This window comes from Colletotrichum higginsianum, chromosome 4, assembly GCF_001672515.1.
Source record: "Colletotrichum higginsianum IMI 349063 chromosome 4, whole genome shotgun sequence".
In the NCBI taxonomy this organism is placed as follows: domain Eukaryota; kingdom Fungi; phylum Ascomycota; class Sordariomycetes; order Glomerellales; family Glomerellaceae; genus Colletotrichum; species Colletotrichum higginsianum.
In genome coordinates this window covers 5,166,988-5,184,765 of record NC_030957.1, presented here as the reverse complement: position 1 = coordinate 5,184,765, position 17,778 = coordinate 5,166,988, and the positions used below count along the sequence as shown (strand labels likewise).

General features: G+C 56.2%; 3 protein-coding genes across 3 annotated transcripts; all 3 read left to right on the top strand.

Moving 5' to 3' along the window:
• Positions 1-6,933: 6,933 nt before the first annotated feature.
• On the top strand, positions 6,934-10,944 carry CH63R_06895 (uncharacterized protein; the record flags this gene model as incomplete). The annotated part of the gene is made up of 1 exon (XM_018301870.1): positions 6,934-10,944. One exon carries the CDS (start codon positions 6,934-6,936, stop codon positions 10,942-10,944), a length of 4,011 nt encoding a protein of 1,336 aa, XP_018159720.1.
• A 1,815-nt stretch (positions 10,945-12,759) lies between these two features.
• CH63R_06894 (integral peroxisomal membrane peroxin) lies at positions 12,760-15,378 on the top strand (the record flags this gene model as incomplete). The annotated part of the gene is made up of 3 exons (XM_018301869.1): positions 12,760-12,771; positions 13,340-14,761; positions 14,839-15,378. The coding sequence occupies 3 exons, from the start codon at positions 12,760-12,762 to the stop codon at positions 15,376-15,378; spliced, it is 1,974 nt and encodes a 657-aa protein (XP_018159719.1).
• A 1,305-nt stretch (positions 15,379-16,683) lies between these two features.
• CH63R_06893 (uncharacterized protein) lies at positions 16,684-17,752 on the top strand (the record flags this gene model as incomplete). Its single annotated transcript, XM_018301868.1, has 3 exons — positions 16,684-17,093; positions 17,192-17,461; positions 17,572-17,752. The coding sequence occupies 3 exons, from the start codon at positions 16,684-16,686 to the stop codon at positions 17,750-17,752; spliced, it is 861 nt and encodes a 286-aa protein (XP_018159718.1).
• Positions 17,753-17,778: the final 26 nt, after the last annotated feature.

Below are 17,778 nucleotides of genomic sequence, written 5' to 3'. Positions count from 1 at the left end.
CACGAAGACCTGTCAAGGAGCAAGGGTTCATACCACAGTTGCAACACGGACGAATCAGGAACGCAAACACCCAGGGAACAATGCCCTAAGTAGGTACAGATTGGAGCAGCGTACCGCCGTGCAAGTACGCTGTTGCTCTTCCCTGGAAACCGATACCGAAAAGCATGGGTGCCATGGGTTGCGGCACCGGGGAGCTAAATTGATGTGGAGGGAGGAAGGAAAGGCTAAACAGAACATAGAAAAAGGGAAACCAGCCCGAGAGGCAAAGCTCACACATACAGTACATCGCAGTACTATGTACAAGAGCAAAGTATGCATACGCACACACGCCCCTGACGCTTGTGTCAGCAATTGGTCACGGTTGCGGACATTTCGTACAAGTCGTTGCGAATCGACAAGGGCAAGCAGGGGGGGAAATCAATAGGTACCCGTAGACTCAGTCTGTAACCCTGATTACTAACTCGGACGGAGTAATGTCGATGAATTACTGGGGCATACCCCACTCGACGAGGCTTGGCATTGGGACTGGATCCGCCCGTCGGGTTGTAAAGCCAGCCGAAGGCTGTTCGACCGACCGATGATCTACAACTAGTGGCACCGGGGGGGGATTTATTACTTGGTTGGCCGACCGGGCGGAGAGCTCCACCGGGTCCGGAACCCCCCGACATCCCGCTGGGGCTTGATGCCTCCGAGCCCCGAAGGTGCTTGGGCATCATTCTATTCGATGATCCTCCCCAACTTTGAGACTTTCACGGACAACCTGTCGCGATTGCGCTCTGGTCAATTGCCGGGTTGAGCGTGAGAAAAACCTTGCCAGATTGTAACGGGAAAAGCTACTATACCGTGTACACTTTTGTTCTAACGTAACTCAGTCGGAAGCCCCACATGATTGGTGCTCGTCATTTACGAAGTCTTGTAGGCATTTGCCATTGAGGAACTTCGATAAACTTCGATAAAAAATTACCAGGTGCTCTATTCGCCAGAGACATCAGCTCGTGTTCGAACAGCACCGTAACCCTTCGGAAGGGCAATAGTTTGCGGGCGCATTGCTGTCACGGTCCTTGTTGCATAAATCGCTATGACTTGACAGGCGGTCGAAAGCGTGTTGGCTATCGCTCATGGCTTGGTACACAGAAGAGGAAGGCGAATCAGGGCAATTTATCGCCCCGAGCTAGCAGTAAACAGCAGGTCTCTGTAAAGACTACGCTGTGCGGTAAAAAAGAATCCCAAATATCCAGTATATTGGAGGAAGGCATGGTACATGAGTTATACAACTGCAGACGTGTGGCGGGATGCTCTTGTCGCATGCGTGGCGGATGGGGATTGGACGCGAAGCAAGACAGTGCTTGTAAGCTTGGCTTGCAGATGGATACTAGGAACTTTGATTGGCGCTGGGGATGAGGGGGGTGACAACGGGCAAGACACTAGAAGGGGAAAAGTTCGACACCGGGTGTGATATGGTCCTCATATTGCCACGCATTCTTTGTTACAGGCTCTATATTATGTACCGGGGTAGTTGAGAGTGATGAGGTCGCCTGGCAGACAAGTCAACTGAAGTGAAGCCTGCACTACGGGGATTAAGAGAATAATATTGCAGTGCTACATTCGGCTTTGTACTGCCTTGACCCCTAATGGCGTGCTCTGTACTCAGTGTCGGATTGCGAGACCGACACTGAAGGTCACTGAGACTCATGTGCGAGAGCCTTGACGAAGAGGAGGAAGGGGGAGGGTTCTTCCGTCTGTTGGATAGGAAGGCTGTGCCGGAGGTGAGTTCCTCCGCTCCCTAAAGAGTAGACGCTTGTAGTTCGCACACTTGATGGTGTTTCCGTAGCGGACAAGTATTTTTTTTTGCACTGCATCATTCCCGGCCAAGCTTTCCATTCTATGCTGTAACGAGAGTTAAGACGAATATTCTTTCGGAATGTGGGCTGAGTAGGAGGTCCTGGGCTGCAGCGCCTATTGGCTGATTGGTCGGTACGAAGAACCTGCGCTCGTTGATCCCACGAGTAATTGGTGAGAGATAGGATGTTGAATGGACCTGTCGGACTGACTGTCCGCCTGCGCGAATTACAATTGTGTCCAATTGAACACAGTTGCAAATTAGAGGGACAATGACCAAGCCGGCAGGTTGCACAGAATTTCGAGACGATTTGATTCACAAGCACGATCACCCTTATGCGTACCCAGTGAGTTGGTTGGTTGGTTGGTTAGTTGTTGTCAAGGCATGGATAGAGGCAAACAAATATGAAGCGGCGGCGCCAACAAAGAACGGGCACAAGAAGGCAACGTACGAATACATCATCGGTGACATGTGGGTCCCTGGCGACTCGAAGCAGAGCAGAAGAAATTGCTTGTGGCGCAACCCTATTATAATATGAAATGAGGGTGGCGGTGCATCGCAACAACCAGGGCAGACGGTGGAAATGCGTCACAACCAGCGTCAGAGGCGGAAGCTTCCTCTAAGGGTTGCCTATTGGTTAGGCTTTTGTGTCCGGGCTGGGCACATGGCGCCAAGAGACCGACATGTAACACTTTCCATCCAATTGCGTGTTTAGTGATCGAGAACGAGACGATGAAAGTGTCCATAGAGAAAGGTTGAATGAGCTTGGTGGTTTGTATGACTAGTCCTGAGTTAATAATATGGTACGGTGTACTAGACAGCTAGACAGCACGTGCGAATGGTGTGAGTGCGTGCGTACGGGCGTCGCGTGCGTGCATCCAAACCACGACCAACCATTCGGCCGACGGCAACTCTACCAGGAGCCCGCGGATGCGCGAGCGGTTTGAGGGGTCACACGCCTGTGTGAATCGCAAAAGTCTTACGTGAGTTCGAGTTGGGTGACTTGGAGTCGTATTCCGTACCATATTAGGCCTAGCGTCATTCTCTTGAGATTGACTCTTGTCTCTTGTGAGGTATGGCCCATATGAGGCGTGGTGGTGGTGGGGGGGAGGTTGTGAGTGTGTACCTTCGTACGGATGGAGTGAACGTTCACGGTATGTGCAGCCGCCGAGTGTTTGGATCCAACTATGCACGGGATACCCGTGCCCAATGAGCAGGAGCTTCCTCAACCATATGACGAAGCACGCAAACGTGGAACGGGGTCTACGACAAAACGATGTTGACCAAAGGAAGGATCGAAAAAGGGTACAGACTGGTGCGGTTTTACGGGCCAGAACAGAATGCCGATCCGCTGATGGAAACTTGGTCCATTTCACTGTCACAAATACCCACAGGGGATTAGTTGGACAGGGGGTCGTGATGAGCTACGCACGGGAACGACGGGCGAAAGTTACCCAAATCACAAACCGAGGCAGCATGGTTCATGGATATCAATACGAATTGCTGGGTGAGGGTGTTAGAGATTGTGTGACTGTTCATTAGTAACTGTGCGCGTAGCGTAAAGGCTGGTTGGTAGGCGGACAGGCGTCAACCGAAAGGACTCATGCGCTCGTTGGTGGCCCGCGCGGGTGTGCTGTGTACTTGTAGTATCCGAACAGGCACACAGGGGTGGTGTAACTTTTGCCGCGGGCTGTTTGTCCGACAATGGCCAATAAGAAACATCATTAAGGCAAGGCGAGGTCAAGTCGGGGGGGTTGATGAGCTGTGGCGAGTGAGATGAGATAAGGAGGTAAGCGACTGGGATCTCTCATGGCATGGGCCGTGACAGGCAGGAAAAGCAGGGGATGACGCCGAAGAGAGCCTAGTGTGAACCAGATGCCGCAGGCGGATTACTCTCGTCCATGCCCATGTCGTCCTCGGTGTCGCCTTTTTCCCCCTCCCCCCTCTCCCCGCTCCGTTTAAACTCAAAGGTGAGCCACGAGGGACAACGACTCGAATGTATTTTTTCCCCGTTTTAGGCTTCGTATTAAATCGGGCAAGGGAACCTAGGTGAGGCAATGGGAGAAAAGTAAGTGAGGTTAGATACGCGCTTACTTTACGACAAGCATAGCACTTTGGAACTAAGTAGCAGTGAGTAAAGCCGCTGACAAGGTGCCAGTCATCCATGTCGACAATTTGAAGAGCGAGGAGATTTGCTACCGAAAATGCAAATGAACGCATCCCACTGGATGGAATCGAGAATGGCGTAGGCGGTTCTCAGGGTCGGGATTGGGCGCTTGGTCTAACTGGACTACCTGTGGCGTTATGGTGAGTGGACCCTTGTGCCGTGCTAGATATGTAGTGGGAACACTGTGCTGGTTGGGGCTCGTAAAGGTCAAACGTGGAAACACTGTGCTCTGTGGTTAGTGGGTGTGAGACTGATGTGGAGGGGGGGGATACATTGTAGACACGGAAACGTGGACTGATGGGCAGCGTCGGACTGACAGTACGAATACAATAAAGTATAGAAAGTGAAGGAGACAGACAAGGGCCTCCGCGTACAGATGTACATATCCTTCCCTGAGGCAAGAGATCCACACAACGGAGCGCTATGCCCATTCCGTGCAAGGTGTTCCGATGAGTGGTGGGTGGTCTCGTCCAGTCTCCATCTGTGAAATATGAGTGAGTGAGATACAGGACTGAGATACCGTGTAAATACGATAGCGCCAGCGCCGAGTTTACTGACAATGGATTGTCAGCAAGTAAAAAAAGAAAATAAAAAATCACCCCCCCCCCCAGGAGCCAGGGATATACGTACCGCCAGCCGACAGGCTCGCATCATCCAATCCTAGTCAGGCCCGACCGAGGCGAGCATTTCTCGGGTAGGTTGTCTGTGAGTGGGTGAGTGAGCGTAGTGTCAGAGTGTGTGTAAGTTTGTGCGTGTTTTTTTTTTTTGTGTTCCACCGTCTCTCTTTCACTTCCACATTGTGTTTTTCTCAACCCGGATCTGCGAATGCTCCTACAGTTCGCGGCGTCAAGGGTCCTATGTAGACGTCACGTCAGAGATGCACCCAAAGAGACTCGGGTGCAGGCCTAGCCCGGGCCAAGCGCAGCTCCTCGTTGTTGGTGTATGTACACTGTACAGGTTGGTCTTTACAGTGCTTGCTCTGATGACCTGCCTGAGGTAGTCCACGTACCAATCTCCTGTACCTGCTCACTTGCCTTCCTTACCTTGCCTTACCTCAGGCACAGCCACATGCTCAGCTCACAGACTGGAGCTGTCCGGGTGTCTTACTCTTTATTCCTTTGCTTTCCCCCATCTCAAACAAGCATTCATCATCCCCCCTCCCCTTCTCGTCCTCGTATCGTCATATTCGCCAAACGTATCGAATAGTCCATACTGTCTTGCTCTTGTCTACCGTACGTTACTCCACCCGACTCGGCAATCGACACCATCCCCATCCAGGTTTGGTTTGGTGATCAGAGGTGGTAATATGGCATGACAGCGCTGGACGGATACCGTAGAGCCAGCTAACCCAACAAACAAGTCGGGTATGTACAACTTGCATCAAGGATTTCGCTCTATCTACCTACCCAGACAATGCAAGGTCATTTCCAACGGGCATTAGAGACTACAATCAAAACCCTCCTTCCCTTTCTGCCCCTATGTTACCTATGATGGGAAATTCAATTCGTACATGACTGGACTTGCCCGAAACATTGGGTTAATTTCCTTCCTTCCTTCCTTCCTTCCTTCACTCCTCCGTCTCTTGCCCCAGACACCACTAATCCACCCAATCGAGCAAGTGCACCACCACCAGCTGTGTCTTCCCTTCCCTACCTACCTACCTAGGTACCCTTCTCTATCGCCACTTTTCATCACCTGCATCAGTCTTTTTTACCTTCATCACCTTGATTACTCTTCATTGAATTTCGTCCGTGACTCCCCCTCCCCTCAACTGCTGCTACCTACCTAGCCCTTCCTCTTTTTATCCCCCACATGCCACTCTCACACACACTTTCTTACTCTTTCTCACACACACACTTGCTCTACCCCCCTTCTCTCATTTCCCAATCCGCTTGCTCTTACCCGACTCCGACTCGTTGGATCGCATCCCTGACCAACGGCCATTTTTCGACCAGGGATCCGCATCTCTTTACACCTTTGGTCGCACTTTTCATTTTCCTTCCTTTCTTTTCCTCTTCTTATCTGGCTGTTTTGCGTTCTTCCTGCCGTATCCTGACCCTGGCCATTTAGAGAGAAGAAGAAGGAGAAGAAGAAGAAGACAATATCCCTCATCCCACAGCCAAGAAAGGACGATCCTGGAACTCGGCCTCACGTCTGCTTCTTCAACCACCAAAGTCCCTTTCCAGTCGGCATCATCGGCATCGTCGTCTACATCATCAGCGTCACCACCAACATCAACAAACACCCGCCGCCGCCAAAATCCTTTTCACTCACCCCTCTTTTCCGGTCCCTGGCACCAACAGAGCGAAGCCCACTCATTCTCCTCTCCCTCTAGACTTGTTTCGCTGCTGCGCATTCAAGACACGCGGTGAAAGGTCATTGTTGGCCTTGCGGAACGACTTCCTCTCATCCGTTTGCGACCCACAGTTGCTCACTTTCTAGACCTTGAACCCACACCACTCATCGACCTTGTCAAAAACCTCAGCTGATCGCCTCTGCATCACCAATCGGTAATCTCGTTATTGTCGTCCTTTTCTCGTCTGCGGTTCCCGGCTTCCTTGCCTACAGCTCCCGCTCCCGAAGGAGCTTGCACTGAGCCATTTCAGTCAACTCATCAACGGCAACAACACTGTGTTCGACACCTATCGACGTCACACCTTAGCTACTTTACCCTTCTTGCCGTTGTTCTATGAGTTGGGCAGCGGTTTTGTGACCTCTGTTCTGCTCCTGCTGGAAACCAGGGCCTCCAAATCCCGAGACGTATGCCTAACACGGCGAGGCCTACAACGGAACCTTGACTTCTGACACGTTGGGCATGGGTCGACCATCCTGATTTCAGTGCTTCAACATTCAAAGAAAACCCGGCTGATGGTCTGCGTAACAAACCGTTGCTCTTGATCCACAAACAACACCAACTTCCACCGTCATGGCGAGCACAAGTAACCCCGTCATGAACGGTCTGCAGAACGGCCAACCGGACCTGGACCAGGATCGTAGACGCTGGTTCAATGACTTTGAGGCAATCAAAGCCCGCTTCGAAGCAGAGAAGGAAACCATCAGATCAAAGTTTCTTCAACAGCAGCGCGACGCATGCACTGATCTGGACGACGAGGCTCGCTACGCCGACATGCCAGGCCTGCCACAAAAAGCCCATGATCTCATCCAGAAGTACCAGAATGAACTGCGATCCCACCGCTGGGCTGCTTGTCAACATAGATTCGACGAGGAGGAGAAGGATCGTGTACAGCGCGAAAGGGATGCTCTCCGAGAGCATCACATCCTCTTTCCTATCCCCGGCCCTTCTGGACCCAACGGACACAACGGGCCGAACGCGAGACGACCTTCGACGACGAAGACGACGATTGCGACGCTTCCGAGCCAGACGCCACCGAACGGACGCATGGCATTGCCGTCCGAGATGTTGGCCCGTGCCACTCCCTCGAGCTCGCTAGCCAACACCATCTCGCAACCGCGTCAGCCATTGCCCCAGGGAGGTACGGGGATGCCTTCGCACACCACTCACCCTAACCAACATGGACTCTCGAGACAGGCAAACGGAGCGTCGGGGGACGCAAGTTCCACCCAGATGCAGCACCAGCAGCTTCTCAATCAAACCCGCCAGCCACAGCAGCCCATGGGTCAAAGCCAGCGCAACCCGCACAATCAGCTCAATCAGCACAATCAGCACATTCCCCACAACCCAAACTGGCCTCATCATGGCCAGCCCGGCCCGCAGCAGGGCTCGCCTCGTATATCCCCCATCTACCAGAATCGCCCGGTCAACGGCAGCACGGTAGCTAACGGCCCCCCTCGAGTGCTCGCCTCGCAGGTCCAGCTTCCCATGCTCGGAAGCAATCACTACGGCCACATGCGAATCAAACCCTCTGTCAGGCCCTTGACCGGTGGTGATCCGGCTGACTCAATGCACGGTAACCGGGTACCTCTGCCGCCGATTCACACGCCGGCTATGGGAAACCGTGACGAGAGATTGCAGGCGCATAATGGAAGGAACATGACGCAGCTCCCTACGCCCCGAGCCGATGATATGGCGAGGCAGGCCATGGACATTCATCGGTTGGCCAAGCGGAAGTCCGACGCGAGCGATATGTCGGCTCGAGAAGCGGAATTCAAGCGAGCGAGGCTGGACAGTCCCCATTCCATCGCACCTCGGACAATCACCTTCCAAGAGGTCTACCAGGACGGCAAGGCGGAGTTCAAGCATAACATTGTTAAATATGACGATGTGTTTTACATCTTGCGCTGCGACGAGCACGGTGTGCACTTCAAGCAAAACGCGCTCGCCGCCGCGGCCAAGCACCTCCACGGTGCTTCGCATGGCCACCAGAAGAAGGAACACAAGCTGGCCGTCGAGACGATCGGATTCCACGTCGTGGACTGCACCGAGGAGCTTGCCGCGCTGAACAACGCGTGCGTCCGCCAGGCATTCGAGAACGGATACAAGCCCCTGAACCAACTACACGGCCCGAAATCCGGCGGCAAACGACACTCAGGAGGCATACCGGCCGTGGTGGACGCGTTTGTCGACCGGGCCCCATCAGTGTCACAATCGCCATTTCAGGCCCCGGCCCAAGCCGCTGCTTTGGAAAATGTCGCCGAGCAGGACGAGACTGAGCAGGAGCGCCAGCAGGAGCCCAAACAGGATACCAAGCAGGACACCAAGCAGGACACCAAGCAGGAGGACTCGATGCCAACAAAGTACATCCTCAATCCCAAAGCGGGTGAGCTTTACCACGCCCGCTGGCCGAGGAGTAGCAAGCTCTACATCGTCATGATCCTCGGCTGGACGGACCTCAGGATGTGTGGCTGGGAGGCCAAGTTGAGCGAAACCCAGCTCTACGACAAAAAGATCAGACCAAGCTGCTACACATACAACGACGACGGAATCGCTGGGTGGGCATCTGGGTTCGGCGACGGCGAACCTCGTGTCCTGGAAAGGGACGTTCCCGTTCTGTGGTTTGAATCCAAGGGCAAAACTAGGCTCGGCTGGCTAGGAGTCAAGTGGCTTCTGAAGCCCATGGTCCTTGACGATCCGAGCCGGCCAACCGATCCCGACAATCCATCCAATCAAGCGCGAAAGACGTATGCAGAGATTCGCGGCTACGATTCCTTCGAGGCCATGCTTGCCGCCTCGGGCACCGAGGGGGCTGTGCCTACTACCACCAAGGTCCCGTCTTCTGCCTCGGCGTCAGACTCGGATTCGACTCCCGACGTGGACATGTACGACTTTGGCGACAATCCGCCGGCGGTGGATGATTCCGACGACGAGGACTACGTGGAAGGGAGAAGCCGCAAGGGTAGGCCAACAGAAGACGGTGGTGACGAGGACGACGACGAGACGGCGGACGCGGACGAGCCACCGGTCACACCCCAGCCTCTCAGGCGAAGCACTCAGGAGGTGCGTCCCTCGTCACGGCTGGGTGGAGGCGGCTGGCCATCAAGCAGAATGGGTGCCGCTGCCGGAACACGGCTATCCGCACGTAAAGACAAGTCTACGGCGGATAACAAGGAGGATGTGACGATGGAGGACGCTCTTCAGACGACGCCGCTCAGGAATCGCAGCACTGGCGACGCCACACCCAAGGCGGCGGGCAAGGACGAAGGCTTGCTGCCCAGTGTCGCACTGGGATCGCCTGCGGATCCGGTCAAGGGCGACAACATCAAAGTAGCTGAATCCGACACGGCCGCTCGAGCCGACAGTAGCGCCTCCGAGAACAGTGTCTTTCCACCGGGGTCGAAGTCAGGGCCGGCCGAAAGGGCGACGCTCTCGGAACGGTCCAGGAGTAATCCTTATGAGAGGTGCAACGCGGAGGAGGGCCCAGAGACGGCCGACGCGAAGACTGCGCGAGATGGGGAGAAGGACGCTCAACCGAATCATGCAGCAGCGATGGCGAAACTCGCTCAGAGCGCCATGAAGGCTGCGTCCAAGTCGCCCAGCCTGGACAGAGAAGCCGCCCAGATCAGCCCCGTGTTACAGGTCGCCAACTTGCTCAACAGCGCCCCGGCACCCGAGGTCACCAAGCAGCCATCATCGGGCGCCTCCCAGGCCAAGCCGAACGATGCTCGTCGACCTCTGCCCTCAGGGCCTGGCATGACAGTGATAGTGGCAGAACCAGCAACCGTTCCAAGGTCCTCCATGTCGCATGACATGACCACCGGCGGTAGCATTGGTGTCCGGAAGGAGGATGCGAACCAGCAGCCGTCGGTGGATCTCACCGTGCAAAGCAACCAGGAGGCCGAAACGCAACCCGCGAGGTGCGGAAGTGCAGGGAGCGGCGACAGTGCGGCCCGGCGATCGGACCCTCGAATGAGCATCAGCAACGCCGTCGACGACCACAAGGACGAAGGCATCAAGCGGACGGAGGCTGGCCTCCTTGAGAGAAACGCTACCGAGGACGGCAACAATGGCGGCTTGTCGGGAAACAACACGTCCAGGATTTTAGCGCACATCGGCCTGGCCAACGATGCCCGATGGCGAGCTGTACGGACATCGGAGTCGCCGCAAATGTCGGCGGCGATGGTTCAGTCACCAGTCATCGACCGAGGCGAGGCAGCATCGCCTGCACTCAGCGGCAAGAAGGAGGCGGAGACGTCGATAGATGTTGCTGAGTTCCACGAAGGCGACATGCACTGGGCGCAAGAGGGCAAGTTCCTGCGGTTCGTGTTGGAGGACGAGTCCAGCGGTATTGCGAGAAGCGTCAAGGAAGACGGCATGGAGGTGACGGTGGACGCCAGTCAAGTCAAGGCGGCGCAGATGGCGGGATCAGAGGTTCGACTGGTGCTCAAGACGGGCGGTGAGCAACGGCTCGTGTTCAGCGCGAACGCACTGACTGGCAGCCATCGTGGAGCCAGAATGCAGACGGCCAAGTTCTACCGATGGGTGACGGGTAGGAACACGGATATTGAGCACATTGGCTGAGGTGGCGGAGGCGAGTAGTAGGACTGACGCTCGAAGTCTCTTTTACGATGGCTCGAAGTCTGGGTTACGATGGACGACGGACGGCAACTGTGACTTGATATCCGGAGTTGAGGAGACAGAGTCGGATTATTGCTCAAGAAGGGGCGGGGGGCAGACTTGTTTTCTCCTTTTTAGCGGCGTTGGGTTGCAGAACTAGAATGGGCTCTCGCGAGACCCTCACACACGGAACTGGGTTTGAGCACTCGGGAGGCGGCTCTGTAGGTGTTTTACATTTGGGCTTGTACTTTTCTTCTGCTGCCTTTGCTTACGCTATGTAATTTCTTTCTATCTCGGCAGCGGAAAGAATAAGGCACAGTTGTAGGACTGGTTAGGTACGGCGGTTTATGAAGGATGACAAGGTGTTGAAAACGAACGATTTTCCCGGAGCCGTGTTTACTCATCGAATATACAGAATTACCCTTCTGTCCACTTCAATTGCGGCCTTGTCTCTTTGTCCTTGTGAGAATTGTCTCACATGATGGTTGACGTAGGTTATTTGGGGTTGTTGACGTGGCTTGGAACTGGCGAGTTGGAGATGCACCTTTGTGTGTGGATACTTGCCGTTAGTTTGAGATTCTTGTCTTGGGAAGGGCAAGGAATGGTAGTTTGATAAGGTGTGTTGAAGCCCGAAAAGAACAAGTGTTTTGACGGGTATTTGTGTTCATGTACCTATACGTGCGAGGATCGATACAGCACTGGGATGCGTCCCCAAAGTCCTCCATGTGGGGGGGAGGTTGAGATGCAGCTGGGATGAGCTACATCCCGTAGATATGGGGACGACCTTGGAGCTGTGATGTGATGCGATAAAAGGGTGTGAATTTGCATGTGATCGCCGGGGTTAAAGTGGGATGAGGAGCGAGGAGAGAGTAATGGCACACGAATGAGGTGGGGGAGAGAGGGTGTGTCGCGGCTAGGCGGGGTGTTTACGGCCCAGACGTGCTGAAGCCGCCATAAGCCTAGGCAACCTACCTACCTAGGTAGGTACCTAGAGATATCTTACCTGGGTAGCTAGATAGGTACCTAAGGAGCAAACGTTCTCACGTGGGCAATTTGGCAATACAGGCAGGCGCGGCTTCCCCAGTCTGTCCCGCTCGCTCATGCCATGCATCCGACGCCGTCGCGTTCATCATAGCTTTCCCCAAGCCTCGTTCCTCTCTCCTCTTTCTCTCTTTTCTCTTTTGCACACCAAGTCCCGCGCTTTTGTCTGCTGCATTCACCATACATACGCATACCCGCCTTTTCTCTTTTGCTCCCTCCAGAGACCGGACTTCCTGCCGAGCCCCCGGAGCCACCATCCCAAGAACCTCGGCCAGACAAGGGCCAGAAGCGTCCTCAAGACAGCCGGACCAAATGCCGAGACGGACACTCTAGAGCGCGATAAAGGCGGACGACAGCGACGGCGACGACGACGATAGCAGCAGCAGCGAGACATTGACTTTTTCCAACGACTGGACCGAAACCGATGCCGTTGCGTTGCGATCCACCGACTCCAATTCGCCCTGCACTGGTGCGCATGCAGTCGTTGAGAAGCTCTCGCCGCTTTCCTCCCTCTACATTTCTTTACCCTCCTTGCCTGCATAGGTAGCTGGCACTGTTCCTTCTCCTCCTCGTCTTCTTCCTCCACCCTTTACCCCCCTATCAGACCCTCATTGTCCCATTACATCTCTCGTCGGTGTGAGGAGTCTGCCATACCTAGACGTGCAACGACGCGCTCAGCCATCACATCACGGCACCGAAGATCTGCGGACCGGACGCAGCGGAAGACCCCGGACATTGATGGCTGCCTTTGTGAGTCCCCCCTCCCCACGGCCATCCTTATCATCCCCCTCCTCTACCCATATCCTTGTTTTCCTTGCCCATTCCCCTCGACTCTACTCGGAACTTTCCCCCTCCTCCGTCGTCATCGTGGAGCATGGTGAACATGCGTCTGGAACCTCATCTCGCCGCAGCTCCGCACCGTTCCGCCACGGCCGACACGTGTTGTGCCTGGTGGCCTGCCAGACCAGCGGTCCAGAGCTGAGTTGAGCTGAGCTCGGGACAGCTGCAGCCTCCTCCAAACAGCAGCAGACAGACCACACACCAGCCCCCAAAAACATAGGCTGCTGCTTGCTCTGCATTGCGCTTTGGCGTCCTTCAACGCCCCAGCCACCACGTCATAGCCGTCTCTCCCTGCACTTCTGCTTCTGCTTCGTATCTGCTCTTCTTCATCCACACAACCGCATTCCCACCAGATGGCATTCTCTTTGCACACTACATCTACTCATCGGCTCCACTGACGGCTGCACCTGCCGCTCGTCGACAAGCCACATCCGTCCAGAAATTCCCGAGACTAATACTTCCGTCGCCGGGAACGCAGGAAACGCCCTGGCTAGTCCATATGTCGACCCCGAAAGCCCACCGCGGCGCCGACGCCGATTCCGTCAGCGATCCCTCCCAAACTCCCGGACTCGACGGCACTCCCTCTGGTGCGCCCCCGACCTATGCGACCTTCTCTCCCGTCACCCTCGCTGCAACGACCCCGAGCCGCTCCTCCCGCCAATCCACCATAATCGTACATCAGAAATCACCCCTCCTCTTGGCCACCCCGCCGCAAATCACCCGCGCACTAGCATACTCGCACCCCTTCCTGCTGCCCCTCAACAAGCTCGCGGGACTGTTGACATGGACATCCGACGATCCGTGGGAGAGCTTCCTGCTGCTTGCTTCTTTCTGGGCCATAGTCCTTTACGGCGACACCGTAGTGCGCGTCGCCGGGCCTATCGTCCTCGTTCTGACGTTGATTCTCGGCATGTACGGCCGCCGTTTCAGTCCGTTAAGCAGCAGCGGATGGACTGAGCCAGCTTCCAAAGACGCTGCCGCGGCGCAGAACACGGCAGGCGCGGCTGCGGCCAAGGGCCAGAAGGGCGCGCCCAAGACCAATGCGAATGCGACCGCGGCCAAGGGACACCATAGAGGCGAGTCGGAGGCGACGAACACGAGACACCAGAAAACGCTTGACGAGATTGTCGAGACACTCAAGGAGTTTACCGGGCGGTGTAACGTCCTGCTTGAGCCCCTCCTCGAGCTGACCGACTTCCTGAGCACCCAGCGGACACCCACGTCGGCCACGACACGGCCGGCCTTGACGACACTTTTTGTGCGAATATTGTTCTGCACCCCGTTCTGGGCCGCTCTGACGCTGCCGCCGTTCCGCATCATCACAACGCGGAGGGTGGCTCTACTATTCGGCACTCTGGTGCTGACATGGCATGCCAGGGTCATGCGCGTCGCCCGGACGCTTCTGTGGCGCAGCGCAACGGTCCGCAGGACGGCGGCTCTGGTCACCGGACTCACCTTTGAGAAGCCGGTCAAGACCGTCCCCGTAGAGATGACGGTCGAAGCAGAAGACGGCAAGGTCCAGGCCAAGCGGCCCGCTGCATCCGAGCTCACCAAAGCCCTCCGGAAACAATCGCACAAGCACGGCAACAACGCCACAAGCAGGGACGCCGGGGTCAAGTTCACCTTCATCATATACGAGAACCAGCGCCGCTGGGTGGGGCTCGGCTGGACGCAGAGCATGTTTGCCTATGAGCGGTCGGCCTGGACGGACGAGCATAACAACCCCGTGCCGTCGCGCGACACATTCGAGCTCCCCGAGGTGGAAGACGGTAGTAACATGCGCTGGCGATGGGTCGACGGCAGCAAGTGGAGGGTCGACGGGGTGCCCGACGACGGGACGGAGCCGGTCGACTACGACGGAGAGGCCGGGAGGAACGGTTGGATCTACTACGACAACAAGGTAAGCCAACCCAGCCTAGATGATCCGTCATGAGACTGGGGGCGACTTGGACAAGAATGATATTAATATGCAATCAGTGGCAAAATGGCCGCCGCGGCGCCGATGGATGGGGGCGATGGACACGGCGCAGGAAGTGGTACCGCGACGCCGAGTTGGTGGAGGTCTCGGAAGACGACGTGGCACACGAACTGGATGCGTCACAAGCACCGCCGAACCCTCGGCAACCCGGATCCCCGACGATGAGCCCGCCGGGACCTGCGCTGACGACACAGAGGTATAGCACGCTCGAAGAAAAGATGGTGTCCCCCATGCACTCGGCGCAAGACCTGACGCTGTCGGACAAGGACCTCGAGAGGGAAAAAGATGACGCGGCATCGACGCTGTCCACTAGCTCGGGCGGGCGGTCGTTCTTCAAGGCGCCGTCACTGAGAAGGAAGGTCACGGATAAGAGCGTCGCGGGCAAGGCGGACAAGGAACAGGACCGCAGCCGCAGGGCGAGCGAAGCCAAAAGCGAGGAGGAGGCATCGGCGCTGGGGCTGAAGCTTAACCTCGCGTTGCAAGGCAAGGACGGTGGGCAGTGGGGGATAGGCGACGAGGCGAGGATGAACCTCGAATGACCGAGGCGGCGGTGCTCATTCCAGTTGGTTTTCGTTCTCTCTTTCTCCGGGTTGCCCGTTTACGACGACGGGCGCGCCCCATTGATCAAGTAATCAAATCCTTTGGGACGGCACGGTTGGGCATGGACGGCGTTGTTGGCTGTAGAGTGTTGCACAATGTGTGCCTTGTATGATTTAGGGGGAGGGATGGGGGGTGGAGGATCTAGTCCAGTCATGGAAGGGCGGCTGGAAAATGATTGAGAAATCCGAGCGCGCGTGTACGTGTACAATACACGGTGGCCTGCTGCCATTTTCTGTCACATTTTTGTTCTTTTTTCGTCCATGAATGAGAGGGAGGGAGAGCGGGAGTGCAGGCCCTGTTTGTGACCCAAAAACGGGCGTGACCAAGTGCGTACGGCATGAGTGGTGCGCGGACGAGCTCGGCGTTGGGGACACTGGGGATGACGGGAAGGCGGATGAGGAGGTGGGGAGCCCACGGGGTCTCGAGTCCGGGGTGCCGGGCCTGCTGAGAGAGAGATGGGGGAGCGAGGGGGAGAAAGGGTGAGGAGAGTGGGTGAGGAGATGGTGAGGAGTAAGAGTAAGAGCGAGAGTTAGAGTGAGGAGTAAGGAGAGTGTGAGAGCTGAGAGCCGAGAGGAGGGGCTGATGGATGAGTGGACGGACTCCTGAGTGGACGGACGGACGGAATGATGTGAGATGGATCGGGACATGATGGGCTCAGGCGCGACGGAATGGTGACGGGGTCAGCTGGTCCGTCGCCCGTCGGGAGTTTCTCTCATCCCTCTATCATGTACCGTGTTAGTCAGTCCACGGTGAGTCGTGACACGGCCCAATGTCGGTGGTGCCTGATGTGATGTATTACACGTGTATTTCAATCCCAGGGGTCCAGTGAGAGAGACATCTCTGCAGCGTGTACTTTTTTTTTTTTGGTTGATTTTGTTTTGTTTGTGATTGCTTTTCTCGTCTTTTTACTGGTCTTGTTCCGTTTTTCCTTCTGATGTCTCTCTGTCTTTCTTTTCTGTCCCCTTTTCTCTACGTCTCTCCTACTTTCTCCCTTCCCCCCTTGCTTCCCTCTTTCATATTTATCTTTCCATCCCCCCCCCCCTCCGTCCTGCGTACCCGAGGAGCCTTGCATCGGATATTCATGTCTACACAGCGAGCTCATCGCATCGACGTCGCCGCCGAGCTGCACGTCTCGATTGACCTGCGTCCGCCATAACACCCCTATCGTACTGAGCACACACGCAATCATACACATACACACATACAAATCCCTCGCGCCGAAGCCGAGGTCCAATTCAGAGCCGATGGAAGCCGCATCCCGCCTCGCCCTGTTGGCCGTCGTCGCACGCGCGGGCAGCCCGCTGCCGAAGGACGAGAAGGCGCCGTGGAGCCCGTCGTCGGCGGCGTACCTACCCCTGATCACAGTCGAGGACTGCGATGTCGAAGCCGGCGGTGGCGGCCACTGGGAAGGCAAGAGGTTGCTGTATCAGAACAGCGCGAGGTCCTCCTCGAGGAGGGGAAGTGGTGGTCGTGGTCGAGACGACGTCGCGGCGGGGCATTGCAGCGGGGTGGAGGAGGGCGGGCTGAGGACGGGCGGGCTGGAGAGCGTCGCGTGGTGGGTTCTGCTGTGCCTGGAGTGTTTTCTCATCGGTGCTGTCGAGGGGTGGATCATCTACATGGTGTACGACGGCGGTGACTACGTCGTCTGGAATTGGTGAGTCTGACATGGCACATGTGTTGCGGGTCCATGACATATGTTGCGTCAAAGGACCACCAAGGACCATTTCGCAATATGCTGACTGGCAGATGCAGGCTCTGCGACTACGCGTCCCCGGCGCTCGTGATCCTCTTCAGCGTCGCCCTCTCCGCCGCCCTGCTCCGCGGCGTCGGCTGTTCGGGGCGGTTGGGGGACCTGGCGTTCCAGGCCGCCGGCTTGGTGTTGGCGACCTTCTGCACCGTCGTCGTGTGTGTTGGCGTCGGCGAGGGCAGGAGGCGGAGGCGGAGGAGGGGGAAGCCAAACGGTGAGCGAGGTGATGAGGAAAAGGGGTTGAGGGTCGTGGTGGGACTCGCAGTGAAGATGTGGTGAGTCATTATGTCCCATCTCTTCTTCCTCTGTTCTTCTTTTTTTCCCTATCTCCCCATCTTCGTATCATCCGAGACTGGGCAGTGAAAACGATACTGACGAACCATAGGTTCCTGTTCTTCATCGGCTTCTGGTGCGCCGTCTTTCAGTGGTACAGCGCAGACAAGCAAGAGAGGCGGCGGCGGACGGTGGTGGCGCGGAGGAAAGGGAAGCGTGTCGGGTACGGCACGACGTTGGGCGCGTTGGCGACGGTGGATGAGGCCTGCGAGGGCGTTGTGGGTGATCTCTGATGGAGCTCCCCCGACGGCTGAGGTTG